General features: G+C 36.1%; 4 protein-coding genes across 7 annotated transcripts; 1 reads left to right on the forward strand and 3 right to left on the reverse strand.

Annotated features, from left to right (window-relative positions):
- Nucleotides 1-109: 109 nt before the first annotated feature.
- Nucleotides 110-2,288, reverse strand: LOC17879776 (iron-sulfur protein NUBPL). The gene is made up of 9 exons (XM_006284098.2): nucleotides 2,190-2,288; nucleotides 1,924-2,069; nucleotides 1,728-1,836; nucleotides 1,511-1,633; nucleotides 1,329-1,426; nucleotides 1,110-1,236; nucleotides 934-1,019; nucleotides 726-851; nucleotides 110-614 (listed from the first exon to the last, which is right to left on the reverse strand). The coding sequence occupies exons 2-9, from the start codon at nucleotides 1,996-1,998 to the stop codon at nucleotides 417-419; spliced, it is 942 nt and encodes a 313-aa protein (XP_006284160.1). The 5' UTR covers nucleotides 1,999-2,069; nucleotides 2,190-2,288; the 3' UTR covers nucleotides 110-416.
- A 225-nt stretch (nucleotides 2,289-2,513) lies between these two features.
- Nucleotides 2,514-8,455, reverse strand: LOC17877911 (disease resistance protein RPS4). Of its 2 annotated transcripts, none has more exons than XM_023779227.1 (5): nucleotides 7,986-8,455; nucleotides 4,661-5,810; nucleotides 4,261-4,584; nucleotides 3,344-4,152; nucleotides 2,514-3,190 (listed from the first exon to the last, which is right to left on the reverse strand). In XM_023779227.1, exons 1-5 carry the CDS (start codon nucleotides 8,453-8,455, stop codon nucleotides 2,557-2,559), a joined length of 3,387 nt encoding a protein of 1,128 aa, XP_023634995.1. In that variant the 3' UTR covers nucleotides 2,514-2,556. The 2 variants fall into 2 exon arrangements, with proteins under 2 accessions (XP_023634995.1, XP_023634994.1); XM_023779226.1 differs by having other exon boundaries at nucleotides 2,514-3,186; nucleotides 3,274-4,152.
- A 2,470-nt stretch (nucleotides 8,456-10,925) lies between these two features.
- Nucleotides 10,926-15,469, forward strand: LOC17880116 (probable WRKY transcription factor 16). Its single transcript, XM_006283049.2, has 4 exons — nucleotides 10,926-11,356; nucleotides 11,692-12,760; nucleotides 12,860-13,141; nucleotides 14,234-15,469. The coding sequence occupies exons 1-4, from the start codon at nucleotides 10,926-10,928 to the stop codon at nucleotides 15,467-15,469; spliced, it is 3,018 nt and encodes a 1,005-aa protein (XP_006283111.2).
- Nucleotides 15,470-18,902: 3,433 nt separating this feature from the next.
- On the reverse strand, nucleotides 18,903-23,742 carry LOC17877557 (disease resistance-like protein DSC1). Of its 3 annotated transcripts, none has more exons than XM_006285036.2 (6): nucleotides 22,875-23,742; nucleotides 21,679-22,747; nucleotides 21,245-21,556; nucleotides 20,101-21,162; nucleotides 19,312-20,015; nucleotides 18,903-19,199 (listed from the first exon to the last, which is right to left on the reverse strand). In XM_006285036.2, the coding sequence occupies exons 1-5, from the start codon at nucleotides 23,360-23,362 to the stop codon at nucleotides 19,326-19,328; spliced, it is 3,621 nt and encodes a 1,206-aa protein (XP_006285098.2). In that variant the 5' UTR covers nucleotides 23,363-23,742; the 3' UTR covers nucleotides 18,903-19,199; nucleotides 19,312-19,325. The 3 variants fall into 3 exon arrangements, with proteins under 3 accessions (XP_006285098.2, XP_023634108.1, XP_023634109.1); XM_023778340.1 differs by having other exon boundaries at nucleotides 18,903-19,228; XM_023778341.1 differs by lacking the exon at nucleotides 22,875-23,742 and having other exon boundaries at nucleotides 21,245-21,476; nucleotides 21,679-21,752.
- Nucleotides 23,743-23,827: the final 85 nt, after the last annotated feature.

Consider the following 23,827-nt stretch of genomic DNA (forward strand, 5'->3'; position numbering starts at 1 on the left):
CTTTTGTCATCTGCAAATACATTCTTCTCGTTGTATCATTCTCTTTGGTACAATTCATGTAGAGAAGATGAAGAATGGTGACCATGAAAATCAAGGTAGAAGAAGATAATGAAGGGGTAATTTGCTGATCACATCTTACATAGTGAAGTGATCTCAACATATATTACTCATAAAATTGAATGCTATAGTTTCTTCTTCAAAATCTTGACATAACTATAAAGTAAATCTTTACATGTCTTATTTTGATTCATCGTCTTCCTATCTAAGCAGTGAAAGCTTCAACAAATTGTTTTGCTGATTCATATGGTTCATAAAGAATGAGTGGCTTTATCGCTTTGTCCTCTGCCAATAGTTTCTTCTCTTTGGTAAACTTATGGTGAAGCAGCAAAACAAACTTTATATATTAGCCTCTTGTTCTATGATGAGCCGCTGGGATGTGGAACATTTAGCTTCATCTGAATCTCATTCTCTGGATTATCTCTAATCTCCTTGAGCCCTTTCACCACGTTTTGAGCTAGATCTTCATAAGCTTTTGATACTATAGAACCCGGTGAAGAGACGACCACAGGAACACCTTCATCAGAACCTTCTCTGATCGTCATTTCCAGTGGAATCTATATATGCAACCAAATAGTATTTAATGTAAGGCCACAAAGAGAATGAAGAAGGGTCTTAGAAGCAATAAAAATCGCAGTAACAAATCGGTTCTGGCTTAGATTATTTACCTCACCGATAAGTTTCAAACCCCTCTTTGCAGCAGTGCGGCGTGCTCCTTCTTTCCCAAATATGAAAGAAGGTTCGTTACAGTGCGGACAAACAAAGCAACTCATGTTCTCCACAAGTCCCAAGATCTAGCAAAAAAATGCAGAAAGATCAATCAGCTAAAATATATATGATCCAAGCAGGCAAAGATCACAAAGAAGATGGCCGTACAGGTACTCTAACTTTGTCGAACATGGAGATTCCTCGATTAGCATCAGCAAGTGCAACATCTTGTGGAGTTGATACAATAACAGCACCTGAAACATAATCACACTTTGATAACTACAAAACTTGTCTAATCTAACACACCTCGGATATGCTACAACGAGATCAGTATATATACAAACCTGAGAGTTTCAGGTTTTGAGATATGGTAATTTGAGCATCACCGGTTCCAGGTGGCATATCAACAACAAGAATATCGAGATTTCCCCAATCAACTCCTCTTGTCATCTTAGCAAGAGCACTCATTACCTGTAACAATATCATAAAGCTTGAATACGGAACTACAGCTTTTTGTGTGCGTGCATAAGTAAACTCTACAAAGGATGTAAAAAGAAACACACCATAGGACCTCTCCACACAAGTGGTGCATCTTTTTCAACAAGAAGACCCATTGACATGCATTTAACTCCATAGTTCTCAACTGGAATCATCTTCATATCTTCAAATACAGGGTACAGTAAAGTGTAAACGATGTATATAAATACACAAAATGCTAAATCTGTTGCTAGAAGCATATATCTACCTTGGTTCACTTGAGGCTTTTGATTGATTTTCATCATGATTGGAACAGATGGTCCGTAGACATCCGCATCAAGCAATCCAATCTTCAGTTCACATTTGTTGGCCAATGCAACAGCTAAGTTAACTAAACATCAACCAAATTCACAAATTTCTTACGTTAGCATTTTGACAAAAGCCAACAATCTAATATCTCAACACCCAAAGATTCGGATGTGTACCAGCCGTTGAAGATTTTCCAACTCCGCCTTTACCCGACGCAACGGCGATGATATCTCTGACTCCGTGTAACCGGAGCTCCGTCGTCCTCCCACCGGCGCTAGCAGAACTCTGCGATAGGAGAAGGCGAGATAAAGCCCCAATCTCAAGCTAACAAGATACCAATGAACTGAAAGAGATTAAGGGTTCAAGTCTTACGAATTTATACGCATTGACGGAAGCCCCGTAAAGTTCACGGCGGCGGAGAGATCGAAGAAGCGCAGCGGTGACCATAGAGAAGAGAGATAGTGAGAGAGAGAGGTAACGAGGGCAATTTAGGAAAGCAATAAATTTGTGCTAAATCCCTAAAACCCAGAACAAAGTGCAAAATTGAACTAATCAACAAAAAGGAGGAAGAGAACAAATAGCTGACTCTTTTGAAACATTACTTCGTTAAGACTGGGATGAGCAAATCTCAAGATTACCAGGCTCGGCGGCGAAGGACGACCGTAGAGCTGTTTGAAAAACAGAAGTGGCTTTTCTAGTAAGCAATGGACATGGGCGAAATTTCATTACCCTCACAGCGTCTGCTCTGTAATTCGATCGGCGAGTAAAGTAAAGTTCTCAGCTTTAAGGTAGGTACTTTCTTGCTATCTTAAAAATTCTTGCTTTTACATTGGAGAATAGAGATATACGTTACAAAGAGACTGGAGAGACTCTAAAGGGTCTATGAAAGAGGGAACGTTTTAGGCTTGATGGAAAATTGCTTTCTGCTGAAACAGATTCTTGGAACAGAACAGATTGATAAGATAGGCAACCACACTTGATCAGTTATGGATGTTACCTCCCAATTCAGCTCTCTTCGTAAGGGACACTGGAATCACTTCCATTTCCATTACTGTTGAAACTGTCATTCCTTATTGGGGGTAAACTTTGAAGATCGATTTGCTCATCCGTTTGTGAAGTGTTGTAAACCTCTGTTACATCAGAGTTTGTCTTCTGGGGTTCATCAGATGCATAAACCAATCTTAAGCCGCACTTGAGCACCTCCAGTTTAGCTTTCTCATCTGTCACACCAAATTCAAGGGAAGCTGTAATTGGAATACATGTACCTGAGTGCGTGTCTTCAAGGCATTTGATGTTATTTGAGCATCTGGTATAGCAAATAAAAACATGGTCTGATGCCATCTTCTCTGGTTTCTTGCTATGTTTGTTCCAATGTCCAACCAGGCGATCGAAGGAGATCTGCAACTTATCTTTATTCTCTAGGTCAAACTTACATGTAACCGAGAAAGAGTTGATTTCTTCTTCGCAGTTTTGGGAGGAGACAACAGCACATAAAGCTATCCCGACAAACTTATTTTCGTTCCAATGTGCGGGAAGTTTGGGCTTTAAAGTGGATCCAACTTCTTCATGACAAAACCATGAAGGTACTTCACACCCAGGAAAGCAAGTGCTGAACAAAGCCTCTGAACCAATACCCTGCAAATGTAATACAAAATTTATAGTCACAAGGTTACTTGAGATCACGAAATGAATGAGAATATGCAGAGAGAGATAGAGAGATACCTCATCGCAGCATTTTAGTGCATACGATAGCATTATGCATTTCCTTTGAGCATAGGTTGTGATTTCCGTCTTTGCAGTTCGTCCCAATTTGTCGCAGTTGGTGAAAATGAATGAGGAATGAATCTGCTCCATTGGCAAATGAGTAGCCACAGGATTCGCAACTCTTTTCAGTGAACCACACCCATGTGCATCTAAGCACTGAAGGTTTGGTGGAAGCTTTGGAATATATAAAAGATTCTTACAGTACCTCAAGTCCAACCATTTCAGTTGAGAAAGTTGACTCATGTCATCCGAAAGGCTGATGTGATCGTTTCCGCTTAAGCATAAGCGCTCAAGTGAGGATATGTGAGGAATCTTTGTTATTGCTGTTCCATCGAGCAGTAAAATCTGCAAGCATTTCATGTTCTCCATCACATCCGGGAGACTACTGAGCTTTGAACAACCAGAGCATACTAGTTCTTGCAGAACTTTCAGCTTGTCAAATTCTTCGGGAAGCCTTTTCAGCATCTTGCAGTCTTGCATGTTTAGTTTCACAAGCTTTACCATGGTTGTAGGAACTTCAGTTATTGCAGTGCCATCCAAGTACAAAACTTCTAAAATTTCTGAATTGACAAGAAAACTCTCAAGGTTTGAGCAGTTGCTGAGGATGAGAGTCTTCAGTGATACCAATGTTATATCAGGAAAAGACTCAAGGGCTGTGCATCCTTTCAGATTCAGGAAAACAAGACTTTCCATATTTTGCATATCCGGATCCAATGTTTTTAGGGCTGTGCAGCCTTCAAGGTTCAATCGCTGTAGATTTTGAGCTTTTGATAGCCCTGATAAGCTGTTCAACTTACTTGAGTGATTGAGATCAACCCACTTGAGTTTTGGTGCATCCTGTGACGAGTAAAGATCCAACCACTTATGTTAGTTTAAGACATCTAGCAACCAATAATGCTGGGCCAAAAGCAAGGAAGCAGTGAAGCTACTTGTAAAGAGACACACCTTCTTATTCTTCCAAATCTGTTCAATTTCGCTGTAAGGTAGCTTAAGGTCGACGAGATTCTTGGGGTTGAAATTTGGTGGAAGTTCCTCCAGTGGGTAGTTCAGCCAATGTAAACATCGAATTTCTTCCAATGGGAAATCAAGTCCCTCAGGAATACGTATCTTATGGTTAGGTTTACATTGTTGAGGACAGTGAGAGCTGTAGAGCTTGACGTATCGGAGATCACACATCTTCTTAAAATGCTTAACTCCTAAGGTTATTTCTTCCTTTATCTGAGATAAGTCGAGGAAAATACCTATGACTCTAACATTGTTGTTACCTCCCTGTAAACCAACAACAAACAAAAAGCCAGCAAATATAAGAAGAAATGAAGAAAGCTTTTAAATTTGAATCAAGAACTGGAAGTCTCACCTGTTTCCGCAAAACATTATTTGCGTTGCGCTGATGTCGCCTTTTTCCTTGACTTTCAGAGCAAATCTCTTTAGCGAAATTATACAAAAGATCATGCATCTCTAAGCGGCTGCTGTCAGAAGTATTGATCAAGAACTTATCTTTGAGAGCTTCGATTATAAGCTTGGCTTCAGGACCAGATGAATCCAGTATGCTCGTCACGTAAACCAAATCACGGGATCTGAAACAAGCTATGTCGAGAAACGCATCCTTCAACTTCGGACTCAATTCATCATAACTTACTTGCAAGACACGACTTCGAATACTTGGGCTGAGTGTATTCAGTTTCTCTTCCCACTTAGCGACGGGTTTCTCACAAAGTTCTTCCCCCAATAGCTGGAGAGCTAGTGGGTGGCCTCTTACGTAACTCACTAACTTTGATGACACCTTCTTGAAAGTTTCCTTTTCGTAGTTGTTCTTGTGCGCCACAGAATTATGGGAGAAGGCATATAGATGAAAGTGCTTTAACCCATCTCTGTGGTTCAACTGCGGTACCTCGTAAATATCAGCATCCTGAACAAAACCCTCTAGCAAAGATCTGTCATTTGTTGCAATCACAATCTTGCTTCCTTTCTTAGTCCAGTCATGGTGATCCTTAAGAAGAACTTCTATCTGTGTCTTTTCACTTATCCCATCGAGAACAATGAAAACTTTGTTTTTACAGAGTTTCTTCTTGTATGGTTCGTATGTTTCCTCGTCTATGTTGTCATCTGCGAGCAAACCCTTCAGGAGCATCCCGGTTAAGCATTCTGAGCGTCTTCCCTTGAACTTTACAAGTTCACTTATATCCCGGAGTAAGCAATGTTTCACGAAGTGGCTTTTCCGAGTCTCAAAGAACTTATTCACTAGAGTAGTTTTGCCAATGCCGTGCATCCCAACGACTCCGATGATACGCGTCTCGTCTCTCTTACTGTCTACCATTTCTTGCAACTCTAAAAGGCGTTGTTCAAGCCCAAAAATCTCTGGCTCTGTTTTTCCAAAGGGACCTTCAGCGTTTTGTGAATGATCCAATGATCTAGTTAAGCTCCCGTCTGATGGAATTCTGTTTAGCTCTTTCAAAACCTCTTGGACTATTTCATCAATGAACTTGCTCTCGTTGCTGCATCACAATGTCAGAAGGACAAATTATACATCTAAATGGCCATGCTTCATCACGGAATATATATTATGGAATTGATTGGTACGTCAAATAAATAGTGAAATAATTTAACAGTTGAATGATTGAATAGCGAAAACCATATTAAGACTTAAGAGTTTACACAAAACTAGGTTTTGGGAAATTTTTTTAGTAAAAAAATTATATCTAAGTTATATTCATTAATTTATTTTGTTTTGTTCAATGTTTAAAATTGTGTTATGTATTTTGATTGTTAATTTTATTACTTAACTCGCAGGATAATTTTCTAACTATTTTTGTTTAAGTTGTATTTGTTTATTAATTTTGTTTAGTATCACAATTGTATTGTGATGGTTAATTATATGATTTAACGCGTAGAATAGTCCATGTCATTTTGTTTTTATTTATTTATATATAATCGTAATTTAATCAACTTAATTAAATTAATATGTATAATATTTCAAATATGAAAATAATGATGGTGTAACATCTTTCATTTAAAGCTTTATTATTTATTCAAATGGCAACGATTTATTATGCAAATATAATAAATAAAAATTATAATTGAAAGTGTACTTCAATTTTAATATATAGATAAACATAAATAATTAACGTACTATTATATATTTTTCTCACACTTGTTTTCTTTTAGTCATTAATAATACTCCCTCTTTTTGATATTAAAAAAAACATAAAAAAGTACGTGATAATAATATGATAAGCACAAAATACTTATTAAATATATGTTTGTTGTAAATCTTGTGACTGAAAACCGTATACAGAAGCCGCTAGCTAGATTACGTACGGTACAGGTAACAAGCTAATCAATAACATTAGATGATAGAATATATGTTAAAAAAGATTTATATGATATCTATTATTAAATAAATTTTACAACAAAGATATCTATTATTAAATAAATTTTACAACAAAGATATCTATTATTAAATGAATTTTACAACAAAGATATCTATTAATAAATAAATTTTACAGCAAAGATATCTATTATTAAATAAATTTTACAACAAAGATATCTATTATTAAATAAATTTTACAACCGTGATATCTAATATTGTCATTGCTTTATGATTAAAAACATATGATGTTTTCATTACTAGAACAAAGCATTTCCGATGTAGGCCAAAGTTGTTAATCTGTAGGCCAAAGTTTGGGATCAACTTATTTTGGCCAGTTTGGGATCAACTTATTTTGGCCTACATATTATAAATAATATTTTTCTACAGATTATAAATAATATTTTGGCCAGTTTCCAAAATTTCCAACAAAGCATTGTTTTCAATTTCATTACTGGAACTCGCTATTATTTATAATCTGTAGGCCAAAGTTGATCCCATCACCCCTTGTTGGAAACTGGGAAGGGTGAGAAAGTCACCAGGCATCCATCAGTTATAATATAATATATACATATCTATGCTGCTTTGTTTGTTAGGGTTACATAAGAAACACTAATATAAATTAGATACATCATACGTTTCTGCGTCTCTTAACTAGATACGTATCAGTAATTCAGTGTGACTGTATGCATCTCCTAGCACTAGATATATCAGATAATGTAAATTAGTTTAATCTTTTGGTTTATTTCCCTCTCTTGATTTGCTATTGATACTCGGTTTAGTGGTTTGTATTTAAGGAACAACCTTATGTTATTATTGATTTAATGAAGCATATTACAAAGATAAGAAAATGTTGTTAGATCTGAAAAGATATATCATATATAGTGCATATCATGTGTATATAATCTTTGTAAATATATATCACTAGTTATTTTATATATAACTAGTGTCAGGATTATATATGTACATTTTAGTATTAGGTAAATAACAATGTCTATGGTTAGCACACATTTTTTTTTCTTTTTTTTTTTTATGTCTGCATTACGTACAACCGTAGGAAAATATTTGTGAATATTGGTCAGACGAGTGTCTTGGCCAAGTCGCAGTCTACCAATTCAAAGCCGTAACCATTAACTCATGCAATAATGCTTTCTTAAAATAAATAATCATCAAAAAGATCTCATTTTAAGACTAGCTATACAGTTTGAGCTTAGTTCATGCTAACGTGGACGTAATAATTTCTATAAATTTTATATACCATAAGTTCATAACGCTATCTTAAGAAAAGGGAAGACAATTGTACCTCGTCCCGTCGAACGTGAAGCCTATCCGGTTACAGACAGACTTAAAAGCCCCCTCCCATTTTTTCATCTGGTCATCACCAACAATTCTTCTTTTCTTTCTCAAAACATCACCGAACGGTCCTTCTTGATGTTTAACCGTCTTTGGCTCCACCATGTAAAAGATGGGAATAGCCACGAAATTTCCTTCGTCCATGCGTTCTCCAATCTTAACTAGCTCGTTCAGGCACCAATCTGACCCTGTGTACCCTTGGGAAAAGACTGCCAGGGCGATTCTTGACCTTTTGATCTCCTCAAAAAAAATATCTAGAGATTCGCCTTTTGGGGCATTTCTATCTATGAAGATATTGATATTTTTAGCTTTCAAGGCCCTCTCCAGATGGCTAATGAATCTATTACGTAGTTCATCCCCACGGAAATTGAGGAACACTTGGTAGTGAGGTACACAGCTGACCACGGAGGAGGAAGCCATGGGAGACTGATTTTGCGTGGAAAAAATAGTTATGAGTTTTGTTTGATATTGCAGGTTGGGGTTAGAGATACAACGTAGAAGACTCTTTTATAAAGGTTTTACAAATTGACGAACTCCAATAACTAAAATAGTCCAATTTAATTACAGTAGCTCTAAACCAAATTGTCGGGGCGTGTATTGGTTTGATCGGTCCTAGCTAAGATATTAACTTATTAACATTTAGCCACCGTGAGAAAAATGAATATGATTCTGGTTATAGAAAAGATAATAACACACTAGATGATTGAAAGGTGATATTACCTTGTGTTGAATAAATATAATCTGATGGAAATTTGTATGAAGTAAGATAAAAAAAGAATAAAAAATCCTTAATATTGGATGTTATTATAGAAAAATGAAACTGGTTTGTATTGCTTATTTTAATGTTATTTGATGCTTTGGGCTCTTTAATTTCTATTGTATTTTTCATAATTAGTTTAATAAATTACCCAAGGACCTCGTCTGTTTTTTTTTTTTTTAGCGTTAGCTTGAACGTGGTAGAGAATCGTTGCGATCAATAAATGCAACCAAATGGTCTTACTCTAGTGGTTTTCACTTGAGTGAGGAGTTATTATGTTGGTATAGAACAGTGATCGATTTCCCTCAACCGCGAAATCATTAGATATATTTAGTTGCCCGGGGCTTTGACCCGGTCCCTAAGAGAATTACGGTCTAAGGCCCAAACTTTCTAGTTACAAAAAGAAAACGAAAAATATTACCCAAGGAGATGGTCATGAACATAAATAGGCTTTAAGAACCAAGAAACAATAATGTGACATTCTAGTTGAAAAACAATATTTTGTCAGCATATATATAAATATCAGATTGGAAAACCTCCACCTTAATCCACAAGTCCGCTTTCTAAGAGTCAAGTATATTTGTACATTAGTGTATGGTTGACTTTCCTCGAAAGTTCGTTTATTCTCCTAATTAAATCTCATCCACAAAACCAGTTGATTACTAGCTAGCTAGGAACCACGATGCACTTGCCTAAGTTCAACGTACGCAAATTTATAGGTGGCAACTTGGGAAACGAATATGTTGAAATTGGTATAATGTGACAGGAAGATTTCGACCCATGGATTATGGATAAAAATCCTTAATTATAGGCATAAAACGAGATCCACGTTCATGTTGAAGTTTCTGTACATTCAGAGTGATATTCTATTAAGCAAGTTCTAATGTTGGTCGAAACGGAGGTTGATGACGAAACTACTTTAGTTCTTTTCTTTCGCAAGTTCTATTTTTTTTTTTTAAAGTGCTAATTTGAAACATTAAAACACCAAATAAGATATAGGATATATATTTATATATTAGCGTTTAGGGTTAGTTTCAGAGCATGAGCTTACATATGGATTAATATTAATCATCATATATTTATAAAAATTATATATAATAGAAAAAAGTATTTCATTTTTTAAAGTTATTTGTGGTAATAATCATATTTTAAGAGTTAAAGTGTCTAAAGCCAAAATCTCTACCGCCAAAGTTTCTGCGGTCAAAATTTTTACAGTCACAATCTCTACAGCCACAAGTAACCGCCGTTACAAATCAGCTTCGTAATCTTACGGTTTACAATTTATAGAATTAATTATAAAGATTAGGATTGTTACTTATGTCATTAATTAGTGAGTGATTAAACTGTAAAGGGTTTTCTTAATTTTGACAGAAAATTTGGTTATTTTGCATCTTCTAGAAAACTGATTTCTTGGTGTAATAGCCTTTGAAACGTTCCCTGATAAATTGTATCCCACAAGTTGATTTCTTGGTGTAATATCCCACAAACTATTTAATATTTGGCGACTTGGCTCTTACAACTAATTACCACACCAAATTTCCTCCCAAAAAAAAAAAAAATACTTTTTCTCTTATTTTATTAGAAATATAGTAGAACTGAAAACAAGAAAAACAACAAAGAAATGAATGTGAAATAATTCGGAAAAATATAGAAAGAATTAGAGACTTATATGTTGAAGTTAGAAAAATGGTTATTAGACTTTAGAAATTGCGAGGGGAGTTTTTAAAAAAAAAATAGTTTAAAAAATTGCGACAGTTGAAAGAGCCTTTGATTTTGTTTTTCTTTTTCGTAGCTATAATTTCGTATATATTTGTTGACAAAAAATAACCAAAAAAGTCTTCTCTTCTTTTGTGGCCACGCATAGCAATAAGGATCAATCTTTTTTTCTTGCCACATGTATTCAATTGGTTTAGTTAAAAAGAAATTGCCAGGAATTGAAGTTTTCATGGAAGCTTCATTTTTCTTTCATGGATGTTTCAAATAAATATTTGTCTTTTTATGTTGCCTACATATACTCATAGAAATATTGTCTTTTCTTTACGGCTCTACCCATAAATTATTTAACAAAGACTACCCTTAAAAGTTGAAAAAATAAATTCTCTAACTGTTTAAGAGACAAGTCAATCTTGAATAATGATGGACGGAAACGCCGTGTACGTCAGCTTCAACAGGTGCGAGGACACCATACGTCATTCCTTTCTCAGCCATATCTCTGCGGAGTTTCACCGACGGCGAATCACTTGCGAATACCATGTAAGTGATCATGATCGTGTCCCCGAGGAGCGTGATGCCGCAATAGCCAAGTCTAAGGTTTCTCTGGTGATTCTATCTGAGGAATACGCTTTCTCCAAGCAATGCCTAGATGAATTGTTGAACGTCTCCGAGTGCCGGGCTAATAACGACCTGGTGGTTGTTCCAGTTTTCTACGGATTTACGAAATCGGCATTGAGGAAACAATGCTTGAAACTGAAAAATAAGTATCCTGACGATCGGGTAGCTGACTGGCGTCGCACTCTATTGGAAATCGCTGACTTACCAGGGCACGCATCATCTCTTGAACGAAGGTAAATACTATAACCACTTTGTTCTCGTTCATTAACATCTGATTAGGGTTCAACTTTAGTAATTAATTAATGAATTATGTAAATCAAGGGTAGTAGAATTCAAGAAAATAGATCTTCAGTTTTTGTAAAACCGTGTTTGTATTTCTTAATTAAAAATAGAGAGCTATATGAATTTGCTGGGAGAGTCGTGAAGTCCTTATTTTTGGTGAATTTGCATGTTATTAATATCTCCGAGAACGTTGATATTTTGAAAACTGCAACTGAAAACAAGAATACGAGACAAAATGACTTCATATTTCAATCTTGACTAAATAAACATTTGTGTTAAAATGCAGCGACTCTGAACTTGTACAAGAGATTGTCGCAGATGTACGTCAAAAGCTTGATCTTACGAGTATGATTGGAATCTACCCTAGATTGATGGAAATAGAAAACTTGCTTTGCAAGCAACCATGGAGCGTCCACAGTTTAGGGATTTGGGGCATGGGAGGTATAGGGAAGTCGACACTTGCTGAAGAAGCTTTCAAACAACTCTCAGGTGACTACGAAGCTGCTTGCTTCATCAAAGACTTCGACATAGCCTTTCAGGAGAGAGGAGCCTACGGATTGTTGGAAGAACACTTGGGGAAAAAGCTTGGCTTAAAAAATCCTGTTACAAGAGAAAAACTACGCCATAAAAGGATTATGGTTGTTCTCGATGATGTGCACAAGCCGGTGGGTGCAACGACTTTTCTTAGCTGGTTTGACTTGCTTGGTCCAAGAAGCTTGATTATCATAACCTCACGAGATAAACAACTACTTGTCCAATGTCGAGTCAAAGATATTTATGAAGTTCAAGGCTTAGACGAGCTCGAGGCTCAGCAGCTGTTTTCCCAACGTGTAATAGATGAGATCAATTCCCCGAAGTTGGTTGAATATAAGAAGAATCTCCTGAAGTTGGTTGAATATGCTAATGGAAACCCTTTAGCTCTCCGTATCTATTGCAGTGAATTGGAGGGCAAAAAGCCGCCGGAATTGGACAGTGCAGTCCTGGAACTCAAGGGGCATCTTTCCGATAAGATTTTCGATGCATTCAAGAAAAGCTATGACGCATTAAGCGACAGCGAGAAGGAGATTTTCCTGCTCATTGTGTGTTTCCTTAGAGGGGAAAATGTCGAATATGTGATGCAATTGCTTTCAGGGTGTGGATTCTTCCCACATGTTGGAATTGATGCTCTTGTGGACAAAGGTTTGGTTTTTCTTTCTGATAACAGAGTGAAAATGCATGATCTGATCTATGACGTTGGCCTCAAAATCATCCGTGACCAAAGAGAAGAGACCGAGATGGGTTATAGATTCTTGGATGCTTCCAACATTCAATCTATCCAAGAAGAGAATGAAGAGCCCAAAGATACACCTAAACAGGTACTATTCGTTTGTAACATCCTGATTATTCTAAACAAAATATTTAATCTAGTAAACCAAGCCTTGTGATTAAACTTTTATTTTCTCTTGTCCTTTCAGGAAACTGAAGATATTAAAGCCATAACATTGGACGCATCAAATTTAGCTTCGACAGATCAAGTTGCGTTCCAGCATATGTATAACCTTAGGTATATGAAGATCATTCACAGTTCCGAAAAGAATCATGATTTCTGCCCTCAATCTATGCCCCTAGAGCTAAGACTTCTCCATTGGGAAAACTACCCCTTTCGATCATTTCCACTAGATTTTGATGATATTCAGCATCTTGTTGAACTCAACATGCCATATAGTAACTTGAAGAAACTTTGGGAAGGAAACAAGGTAATTAAGTGATAGTTTATAACTTAATAAAGTATAATGCTTGTCCAAAAAATAAAAATTGGCATATGCCATATAATATAGGGGGAATTTCAAAAATACCCATTTTCCAATACCACTTTTTAAAAATACCACTCTTTTTAGATTTATCAAAAAGTCACTATAAAATTTGAAATTTATCAAAAACATATGTGTAAACTTATATTTATAGACACAAATTATCTTTATATGTGTGTAAATTTATATATATATATATATTTCATAAATACCGTATAAGTACATTTTAAAAACCTTATAAAAACTGTGTAAACCTTTTAAAAACCTTATAAAAACATTATAAATGCTGTTTAAAACATTTTAAAACCTTATAAATATTTGGATTTAGTCTTCTAGTAGTAATGATGACCTCGATGTACCTTATTAACCATATAAAAGTTTATAATTTTTCATATTTGAAAAAGGGTATTTTTGAAAATTGATAGAAAAGAAGTGTATTTTTAAAAATGGGTACACCAAAAAGGGTATTTCTCAAAAATTCTCTATAATATATCATATACCATTATAATATACATCTATAAACTACTCCCTCTATTCCATTTTATAAGTTTTTTTTAGCTAAAAGAGCACAAATATTTGGAAACAATAACTGTTTTCTTATTAATTTTTATATAACATAATCTTGTTTAACATTATTTTATTTTTTTTAACCAATAAGATAAAAGACTTCAGACAAATGGTCATAAACTCATAATACACTAACTAAATATAAATTATGTATACATATGTGAGAAAATACAATAAAATGAAACAAGAAATAAGCTTAAAACATCTAATATATTGGAACTGGGGGAGTAATAATATTGGAATTATGACGTTTTATTGATTTATATAGTTATTAATTAATTAGTATATTAATAAATACTTACCCGAAAAAAGTTTAAAACTAAGAAATATGTATACACTTGATGAACTGACATATTGATTAATCGAGTATTAATTTGTAGCAGTTTTATTATTACATGATTATCACATAGTTTACCATATAAGGAAATTATCTTTTATTCATTTTTTTTTTAAATTTGTTTGTTTGTTCAGAGTCTTGAGATGTTGAAGAGGGTCACGCTCAGACAATCCAAACAATTGGAAAACGTTGATGAACTTCGATTTTCTCGAAATATCGAGGAAATTGATCTTCAAGGATGTTCAAGGTTAAAACGTTTTCCAGACATGGGTCAATCACAACATCTCCGAGTTGTGAATCTCTCAGCTTGCATAGAGATCAATGGTTTTCCAAATGTTCCATCATCTATTAAGAAGTTGCATCTCCAGGGAACTAACATAAGAGAACTACCTTTTATGAATTATTCATCAGAAAGCAAGGGCCTTTCAGATGACCAGAGTCATCTTGAAGGATTAACAAGTCAGGTAAATGTTAGCTCTTCAAACCAGATCATGGTTACTTTTGAGTCTCTCGAAGTTCTCAACCTGTCTGGTTGCTTGGGACTAGAGGTGGTTAAAGGTTTCCCACCAAACCTGAAAGAGTTATATCTGGCTAAGACTTCCATAAAAGAAATATCATCTTCTCTGTGTCATCTCTCTCAACTTGTTACACTTGATGTGGAGGACTGCAAACAGCTTATGGACCTGCCAATGGGAATGAGTGACATGACATCTCTTACCACGCTGAAACTTTCTGGCTGCTCCATGCTTGAGAAGATTCAAGATCTACCAGAAAACCTCAAAGAGTTATATCTGACCAGCACTGCGGTAAGAGAATATCCATCATCATTAGGGGATAACCTCTCGAAACTCGTTATATTAAGTTTGGAGAATTGCAAAAGGCTTCAACATTTGCCAATGGGAATGAGTAACTTAGAATCTCTAGTCACACTTAAACTATCTGGTTGCTCGGAACTGGAGGATATAGATGATTTTCCTGAAAATCTTAAGGAGATATTTCTTGCTGGCACTGTCATAAGAAAATTGCCATCGTCGATCGTGGATCTCTCTGAACTTGCTATATTAGATTTAAAGAATTGCAAAAGGCTCCGAGACCTGCCAGAGGGAATGGTGAACTTGAACCCCCTCGAAGTTCTTGATCTGTCTTATTGCTCAGAGCTGAAGGTATGCACTAGCTCCCTACCACAAGCCAAAGACATACGTCAATATAGGAAGGTCGACATGACAACTCCAGCAACGGAGAATGAACCACAGCAGACATTGAGCAAATTAGATATTAGATATGTAGTTAGCTTTATCTTGATCGTTTTGATTTATGTGTATTTTATTAAGAATATGTTTTATTTGAATGCCTATTATATGGTCCATTAGTAGGTTTTAGTAGCCCTGGGCACGAAGCGAATATTCGGAAAATTTGTAATATTTGTTATTTGCTTCGCTTCGATCGAATAGTTGATTTTGCTATTTGATTCGATTCGTAAATTTTCGAGTATTCGAACTTCGAATATTCGAATATTTGTCGTAATATTTGCGAATTACTTGCTTCGCTTCGCTTCGACCCATCTAATTTTTTTTAAAAACAAAAAACATATAGTACAGAAATATAAAGTGCAAAATATGAAATATTAGAGGTTTTTATTTGACATATTTTCAAAATAAGAAAGAAATGTAACCACCGTCCATAGAATTCTCACATTATATTTTTAATAATGATTTTTCTAGTAAAGTTTTATTTGCTTAAAAACAACATTTAGCAAAAAAAAAACCCAAAGAGCCAAAATATAATAATTTGAATAATACGTCTATCAGATATATACCCAAATCTATAAATACACCTATTATATATATATTATATGTATTATATAATAATTTATATTTATACATATATATAAATATACGAAGCGAAGCGGATATTCGGCACTAAAAAAATCAATATTTATTATTTGCTTCGGTTTTTACGAATACTAGATTTTCATATTTGCTTCGGTTTAATATCTTATAGATATTTGAATTTTTCGAATCGAATCGAAACGAATATCAAAGCGAAGCGAATCTAACGAATATTTTGCTCAGGGCTAGGTTTTAGAAGGTTCTAGATGGCTTAGTCACTAAATTTAAATCCTAATATTGTATCCATATATCTAATATATTAAAGGAGTAGTCTGAAGGGCTCGCGTTCACTCTTAGGAAAAAAAATATCAATTTACCCTTGATGAAAGTATTCTCATGCTTCTATTTTTTTTTGCTGAGTCCTTTTTAAATTAAAACCAAACAAAGGCTGGACTATGGTTCAAGAGACTTCTTGGCCATCAATCACCCCTCGACAAATCTAGCTAGCTACTTCAACCACCGTCCTTTTGCCAACCACGCATTGAATTTCTTGTGGATGCCATTTCCCAATTCAGCTTCATTGGTTATTATGTTTGTTTCTGCAAATAAGTAGAATTGGTTTTCTTACGTGTAATATTTTAAGTCAAATATTAGAGTTCCAAAGTCCCACATTGCTTGAGATTAAGATCTTCGGGCAATATATATAGGATGTGGCAATCCTTCTCCCTTGAGTTAGCTTTTGGGATTAGTTAGTCCACATTACTCATATGGTATCAGAGTTTATGGTAAGCCCAACAAGAAAATTCTCACAAAAATGGTTTTCCACCTATGTGGCCTATATAAGTGGCATGTCTTGTTGTGGTATTTCCGAGATGTTGGGTTCGGACAGTTTTCGTGTTGGACCGTTTTCCACCCACATCTCGAGAGGGGCTATTAGAGTTCTAAAGTCCCACATTGTTTGGGATTAAGATATTTGGGCAATATATATAGGATATGACAATCATTCTCTCTTGAACTAGTTTTTGGGATTAGTAGATTACATTACTAATATCAAATACAAAGATGGATGCGGAACCATGCACGAAGCCTGGTAGATGAGAGAAAGTGAACTAGACAAAGTTGGATAAAAATTAATCCCAACAGGAATTTATTAAAACTGTTTTGCCAACTAAACATATGAACCAACTATACAATATACATTAGTCCAATAAATAATACAACAGTACCTAACTCAATAAACTTGAAAGCTTGGACTTGACTTCTTTTGATGTGAGACAATTAAACTATGGGAAAAATGTTATAAAAATCCCGAACTTTCAAATTTGGGACGATTTAATCCCAAACTTTAAAGAAGTCATTTTAATCACAAAGTTTTGTTGACTTTTCCGTAAAATAGCTAAGTTTTTTTTTACTTAGACGATTTAAACACAATGTTTAGTTTCTCTTAAATTGCAAAGACGGGGTTAACTATCTATGAGTTGCTTCCGTTTCAAACCACAAAACGACGTCGTTTAACAAACTGAAGAAACTAAATCCCAAAATCGATTCCTAATTCACAAATCTAACTCCCTAACCCTAGAAAAATCCACCAATTTTCTTTACTTCTTGTTGAATTGTTGCCATAGCGCGGATCCATGGAGGAAGAAAACGAGTTCCAACGTCGTTTTTTCGTCTAAGAAACATGGTCATTTAGGCTAAACAGAAGCAGTTCACAGATAGTTAACCACATCTTCAAGTTTATAAAATAAAATAAATGTCATGTTTAAATAAGTGATGTCAACAAAACTTAGCTATTTTACAGAAAAGTCAACAAAACTTTGTGATTAAAATGACTTCTTTAAAGTTTGGGATTAAATCGTCCCAAATTTGAAAGTTCGGGATTTTTATAACATTTTTCCCATTAAACTATTTAGTTTTTTTTTATTATATTTTGAAACCTAAACTCTTTAAGTTTTGGACTACCATTTCAAGATTTATTTTAATTTTACATTCCTAATAGAATGTTAATTTTAAAAGCAAGACCATTTTATTTAATATTTTTATATCGACCTCTCTTACAATAAGCTCAAACTCAGTTTGATAAAGAAAGTAATAATCTAAGACTCCATAAATTCATGTATTAACGAATGCTAATGATTAGTTCTAATCACAATAATAATACTGCATTTATCGACTAAATTTAATTCAATCTGTTCATATTCATGTGACCATCTGACTTTTGACACACAAATTCTCTTGCCTTGAACGCATGATTATGCCCATCATTACTATTTTATGTTTCATGCATACCCTTAAAACAAAAAACAAAAAAAGTCAAAATACCATGCACTTTGCAGCAACGACATTTGCATATAAATCTCTCGACCTTTCTATCTACTACATTCCCTTTGTAAACCATTTTCTCTTTCGCTTAGTACTAGTTTGTCTCGGTTCACAAGCCAGAGATTTTAAGCGATGATCGTTGTGTATTTCTCGCTACCATTGTTCATATTCTTGGTGTTCCTATGCATCAGTAGTTGTGTAGGTTGCTTCTACATGGGTCGTCATCATGGGATAACTAAACTCGGTGGTGGGTCGACAATGCCAACCGCTTACCCGACCACACCTCAAGCAAACCAAGGTTACAATGCTGGAGCTCAGCCATACCCGTCATTATGTTCCCAAATCTCATGAGCAGTTGAATCATTTAAAAATGACCATAGACCGAAACAGTCTTTCTTTTCTCGTCTGTTGTTGTGCTGCATGTGGTTGAATCTTTACTTTTTGATGATAACTTCAATTTGTATCGTTAAAGTTTCCTTTTTCAATCATTCGTTATCAAGTATCATTTATTGAAATTATCGTTCACTTTATGATTGGTATTTGACATTCTGCTTCAAACCAAAAACTTTTACCCCAAATACCAAAATTGAACAAAAAAAACCTAGCCATGTATAACTCCTTAGTCAATAATAGTCACCCAAGATATTGGATCTCTCAAGTAAATTTCTTCATGTTTTCCTTCAGTTCCAAGAGCATTATTTTGAGAAACATGCACTTTATGAAACCATGTAGCCTTTTGTACCAGTTGTTCAAAAAATATCGAGAAGTTAAGCGTACATGTGATGTAAAGGGAGAAACAGAGAGTAAAGACCATGCTCTGTTTTGTCTTTGGATATGACGACTTCACCAATCAGCAACGAACAAGTCTCACATTCGATTATCCAAGAATAAGCTCAAAGTCAATCAGCAAGGTATGTTGATAGAAGTACCCGATGATACACCAAAGGGTCTGGAAAGCAATGCAACATCGTTAAGTTCCTACGTCAATGTAAACTGTGTTTTAAAAAATGAACGCTACTAAGAGAAGTTCAAGAACAATAAAGTCCAGTAAGTACTTCTACCTTTTGTTTTCTTTTCAAGACCCGGGACCTCCTATCATGGAGGAAACACTCATCTCTAGGATTTCATCTCTTATTCTGCCATTTCTTCTTTCTTCAATTCGTGATTGGGACTGACCTCGAATTGTCATAAGAGCCTCACTAGATGTACCATTAACAGTCTCTGTAACCCTTATTCCCTGGAGACCACGGTCATTTTCATCTGGAGCATATAACAAACTCATACCACACCTTATCACCTTGGAGCATTCAAGTTTCTTTTCAGTTTCATCAGTAAGGTAGAATTCGAATGAGGCACTAGTGGGATGACATCTATTGGCGTCAGTAGTCTCTTCCATCCATTTAAAGACTGGCACATTGCAGTTGTTATAACTGATAAACACATGGTCAGATCCAAGTTTCCGTGGTTCATGGCAAGATGATCCACATGACTCATTCCATCCTCCAAGACAGAAACTAAAGCTGATAGACTGACCGTTTTGATTTTTGAATTTGCACTTGCATCTTACAGATAAACGACTGGCATGATGACCTTCTTTGTCCTTGAAGGTGACAACAGCAGATAGGGAAGCTCCAATAAATTTACTGTTACACCAGTGTGGAAGCAGGTCAGTTTCTATCAAAGATCCCATTCTCTGATGGCTGAACATTAAGGGTATCTCACTTCCTGGAAAACAAACAGCAACCAGAGGCTCTAGAACTAGTCCCTGCATTGGGTTAGAAAGAAAACCATTTACGCAATGATCTACGCTCGAAGTATCGCCAAAACAACAGAGGGAAATTGAGATGGACCTTATGGTTATGTTGAAGAGATGTCCTTGCCAGTAGCTGACTCTTGAGTTGGGCCTGAGCTACAATAGCTTCCTGCGCAGCTCGGTTCAGCTTGAAGCAACCCGTGAAAATGAAAGTAGTATGCATCCTGTCAGTTACTAGGGGAAGTGTCACTGGTTTAGCGACTTTTTCCAGAGAAACACACCCGTGAGCATCTATGTACTGTAGATTAGATGGAAGCACTGGAAGAGAGTTAAGCTTGCGGCAATGTTTCAGGTCAAGAAACAACAGGCAATGGAGTTTCTTAATGCTTTCAGGTAGGGTCTCAATATTGTTTCTGCTTAAGCACAGACACCGCAACGAGTGTAATGAGCTAACGTTATCTGGCAATTTGTAGATATTGCAGTTCGTGAGATAGAGGTCCGATAAGTAAAAGCTGCCGGAGAAAGGCAGCAATACCAACCCTGTGGAATCGTCGATGATAGATCCACAGAAGGAAAACAGCTTGAGGTTACTCAAACAAATCGTTTCAGGTGTCTGTTTGATGGATGTTCCATCCATCAGCAAAATCTCTAAGCATTCCATATCCTCTTTGATTGGTGGAAGACTCTCCAAAACTGAACAGCCAGAGAGGATCAGTTCTTGAAGAGATTTCAGCTTGTAAAGATCTTTGGGAAGATACTTCAACCTGCGACAATTCTTCAGATTCAGCAAAATAAGGTTGTGAAGACTCTCGATGTGATCAACAACTTTTTCAATTGCTGAGCCTTCCAAATAAAGAGATTCAATATTGTCTGATATAATTTGAAACTCTTGAAGGTTTGAGCAGCCACTGAGGATAAGAGTCTTCAGGGATTTTAGTTTGATCCCCTCTGGAAGGCTCTCAAGGCTTGTGCAGTCTCTGAGGTTCAGGTAAATAAGTTCTTGCATCTGTTTGATTGATGAGCCCAACAGAAACAAACTCGTACAGCCTTCGAGGTCCAATCTTTCAAGATTTTTAGCCCTGGACAAACCTGATAAACTCCGCAAGTCTTTTGACTGACTGAGATCGACCCATCTTAATTTTTCTGTATTATATGGCACCTAGACAATGGTTATATAACCAATAAGAGACAAAACTAAAGAATAAATATTTTAATGAAAATATATATGGCCGAGGATGCACCTTCTCATTTTCCCACAATTGTTTGATGAAGCTATATCGTAGATTAAGATCAACAAGTTCCTCCGGATTGAATTCTGATGGCAGGTACTCGTAAGGGTACCCTTGCCAGTGAAGGTAGACAAGCTCATCCGGAAAATGATCAAGCTCTTCAGAGAATTGAAATTTATTGTCGTTATCACACCACTGGGAACAATGAGACTTGTGGAACTTCAGGAATTTGAGATTCGACATCCTCATGAAAGCATCAGGACATAGCTTGATCTTTTCAACAGTAGACATGTTCAAGAAAATGCCTCTAACACATTCAGTTCCCTAGTAGAAAGATCAAATAATTGAGGAACAATTAACAAACCACTATACTAAAGAACAACACCGAGTGAAGATTTGATGTCTTACAGAAATTTAATGGAGAACTAATGAAGCAAGTGACTCACCGTTCTCTGCTCCAGCACATGGCGAATATCTTTGTGGTTCCACAACCTGCTACGTTTGCCTGCTCTTTTGATGGATGATTCATATCCGATTTTCTTACCCATTGCATGCATTAGATCATGCATCTCAAGCCTATTATAAGAAATGGTTACCAAGCACTTATCTTCAAGTTCTCTCATAACATGGTCTGATTTCAAGATGCTCGAAACCAAATCTGCTTTTTCTGATCTGAAGAAACATGCTATGTCTAGAAATATGCTCTTCTGTTCATCATCCAGTGCTTCATAACTCAGTTTTAGCACTTTCTGAATCTCCTTGTCTGGCTCTACCTTCAATCTCTCCAATTTTTCCACCCAGTATGTCATTTCCTTCTGACGTAGACCTGAACCTAACAACTTCAAAGCTAAGGGGTGTCCTTTCGCATAATATACAAAATTTTTTGATAGATCCATATATTCTTCGCTTGGATAAAGGTTGTCAGTGAACGCATCAAGGCAGAAAAGCTCCATTGCTTCCTTGTCATTTAATCTGGGAACAACATATGTTGCATTAGCGTTGTTCTGCAGAAGTTTCTTGTCTCTAGTTGTTATAACAATCCTGCTTCCTCTCCTGTACAGTTCATGCTTTCCAATGAGAACTTCTATTTGATTTACATCAGTTACATTATCTAGCACAATAAACAGCTTCTTGTTCCTTAGAAAGTCTTCCATTCTTCCATGCGCTCTGACATCCACATTTTCTTCATCCAGTAATTTACAGAGGAGTTTCTGGTGCAAATGATGCAACCCATGCCGCTTTGACTCATTTTCAATGTCCTCAAGGAAACAGTATCCATCAAACTGACGATAGTTTCGTTTATAAACGCTATCAGCAACCGCTGTCTTGCCAATTCCAGTCATCCCGAGAACCCCAACGGTACGGATACAATTTGTATCATCGAACATCAGTAACTCCTCCAGTTCTTTTGAACGTGACTCAATCCCTGGGAAACCACTGATTTCACATGGAGACAAATCATTCAGCATCCTGAAAGTTTCCTTGGCTATTTTTTCAACAAATTCACTCTCCGGCCTGCCAATTGCACAAAAGTTAAAATTTAAGGAACTGCAGCTTTGTATTGTATTGTAGCTGCACCTTTAAAAACAATTTCAGGGTTAGCTACAAATCCAAAGAAAGTAAATGCTAGATTTGTTAGTACCTTTCCTCAGGAAGTACATAGCCCAGGATATTGGAAGCAGTCTTCAGAGCTTCTTTCCATGCCTCAACCTTGTGCCCACCACCCTTGAAACTCTCCTTAGGTCTCTGGAAGGGAGCTTCAAAACTCCCTTTCTGATTCTCTACATCAAATTTCTTGACTTTGTAGAAGATGGGTAAGACCCCATGACCAAATTTCTCCCTGCACTGCATTATCTTCCAGAGTTCCTCCAAACACCATGTGGAGTTGGCGTAGTTCTCTGAAAATACGACAATCGACATTTTTGATTGCTCAATCCTGTCAAAGAGAACTGAGATGTCTTTGCCTCGCCGGAGTCTCCCATCGAAGAAAGCATCGACACCTTTCCGGTGTAGGAACTGAACAAGGTAAGAGGTGAAGGAATTACGTGTGTCCTTGCCTCTAAAACTCACAAACACATCAAACTGTCGCTTGGAGTGATCCGATGACGAGTAAGAAGAAACAAGAGCCATTAAAGGATGGCCACAATAATACAGAGTTTTGGAAAGGGATTGAAGCGAAATGGAAGAGGCGAAGACTTAACAAATAAACTCGTCTAGTATGAAGCACACCTTTGTTGACTTTTCAATAGCCTTGATTTGTCCACTCTCTCACTTTAAAGCAACTTACGATTTGGAAACCATCTGCTGTATTTGTCTCTCTTTCATCTTGTAAGATGTACGCAGAGATACATTAAACTATTCATGTAGCGAGCGACTCGTGCTTCACTTCAGAAACCAGTTGCTTCACAAATCACAATGAAAAACTTCGTCTAATGGAAACTGCTTTGATTGCATTAGTTTCACAAGAATCCATCTAGCTTCACCATTTTTATGATGTTCGATAATTCTCAACCAGAAACAAGCCGAGAAACTTGCATAGACATTCGACAGCAAACAAAGAGAGTCAGTGTAAAGTTGTGAAAATATTCCTCAATG

The sequence above is a fragment of the Capsella rubella genome, unplaced genomic scaffold (genome assembly GCF_000375325.1).
Source record: "Capsella rubella cultivar Monte Gargano unplaced genomic scaffold, Caprub1_0 scaffold_7, whole genome shotgun sequence".
NCBI classification, from domain to species: domain Eukaryota; kingdom Viridiplantae; phylum Streptophyta; class Magnoliopsida; order Brassicales; family Brassicaceae; genus Capsella; species Capsella rubella.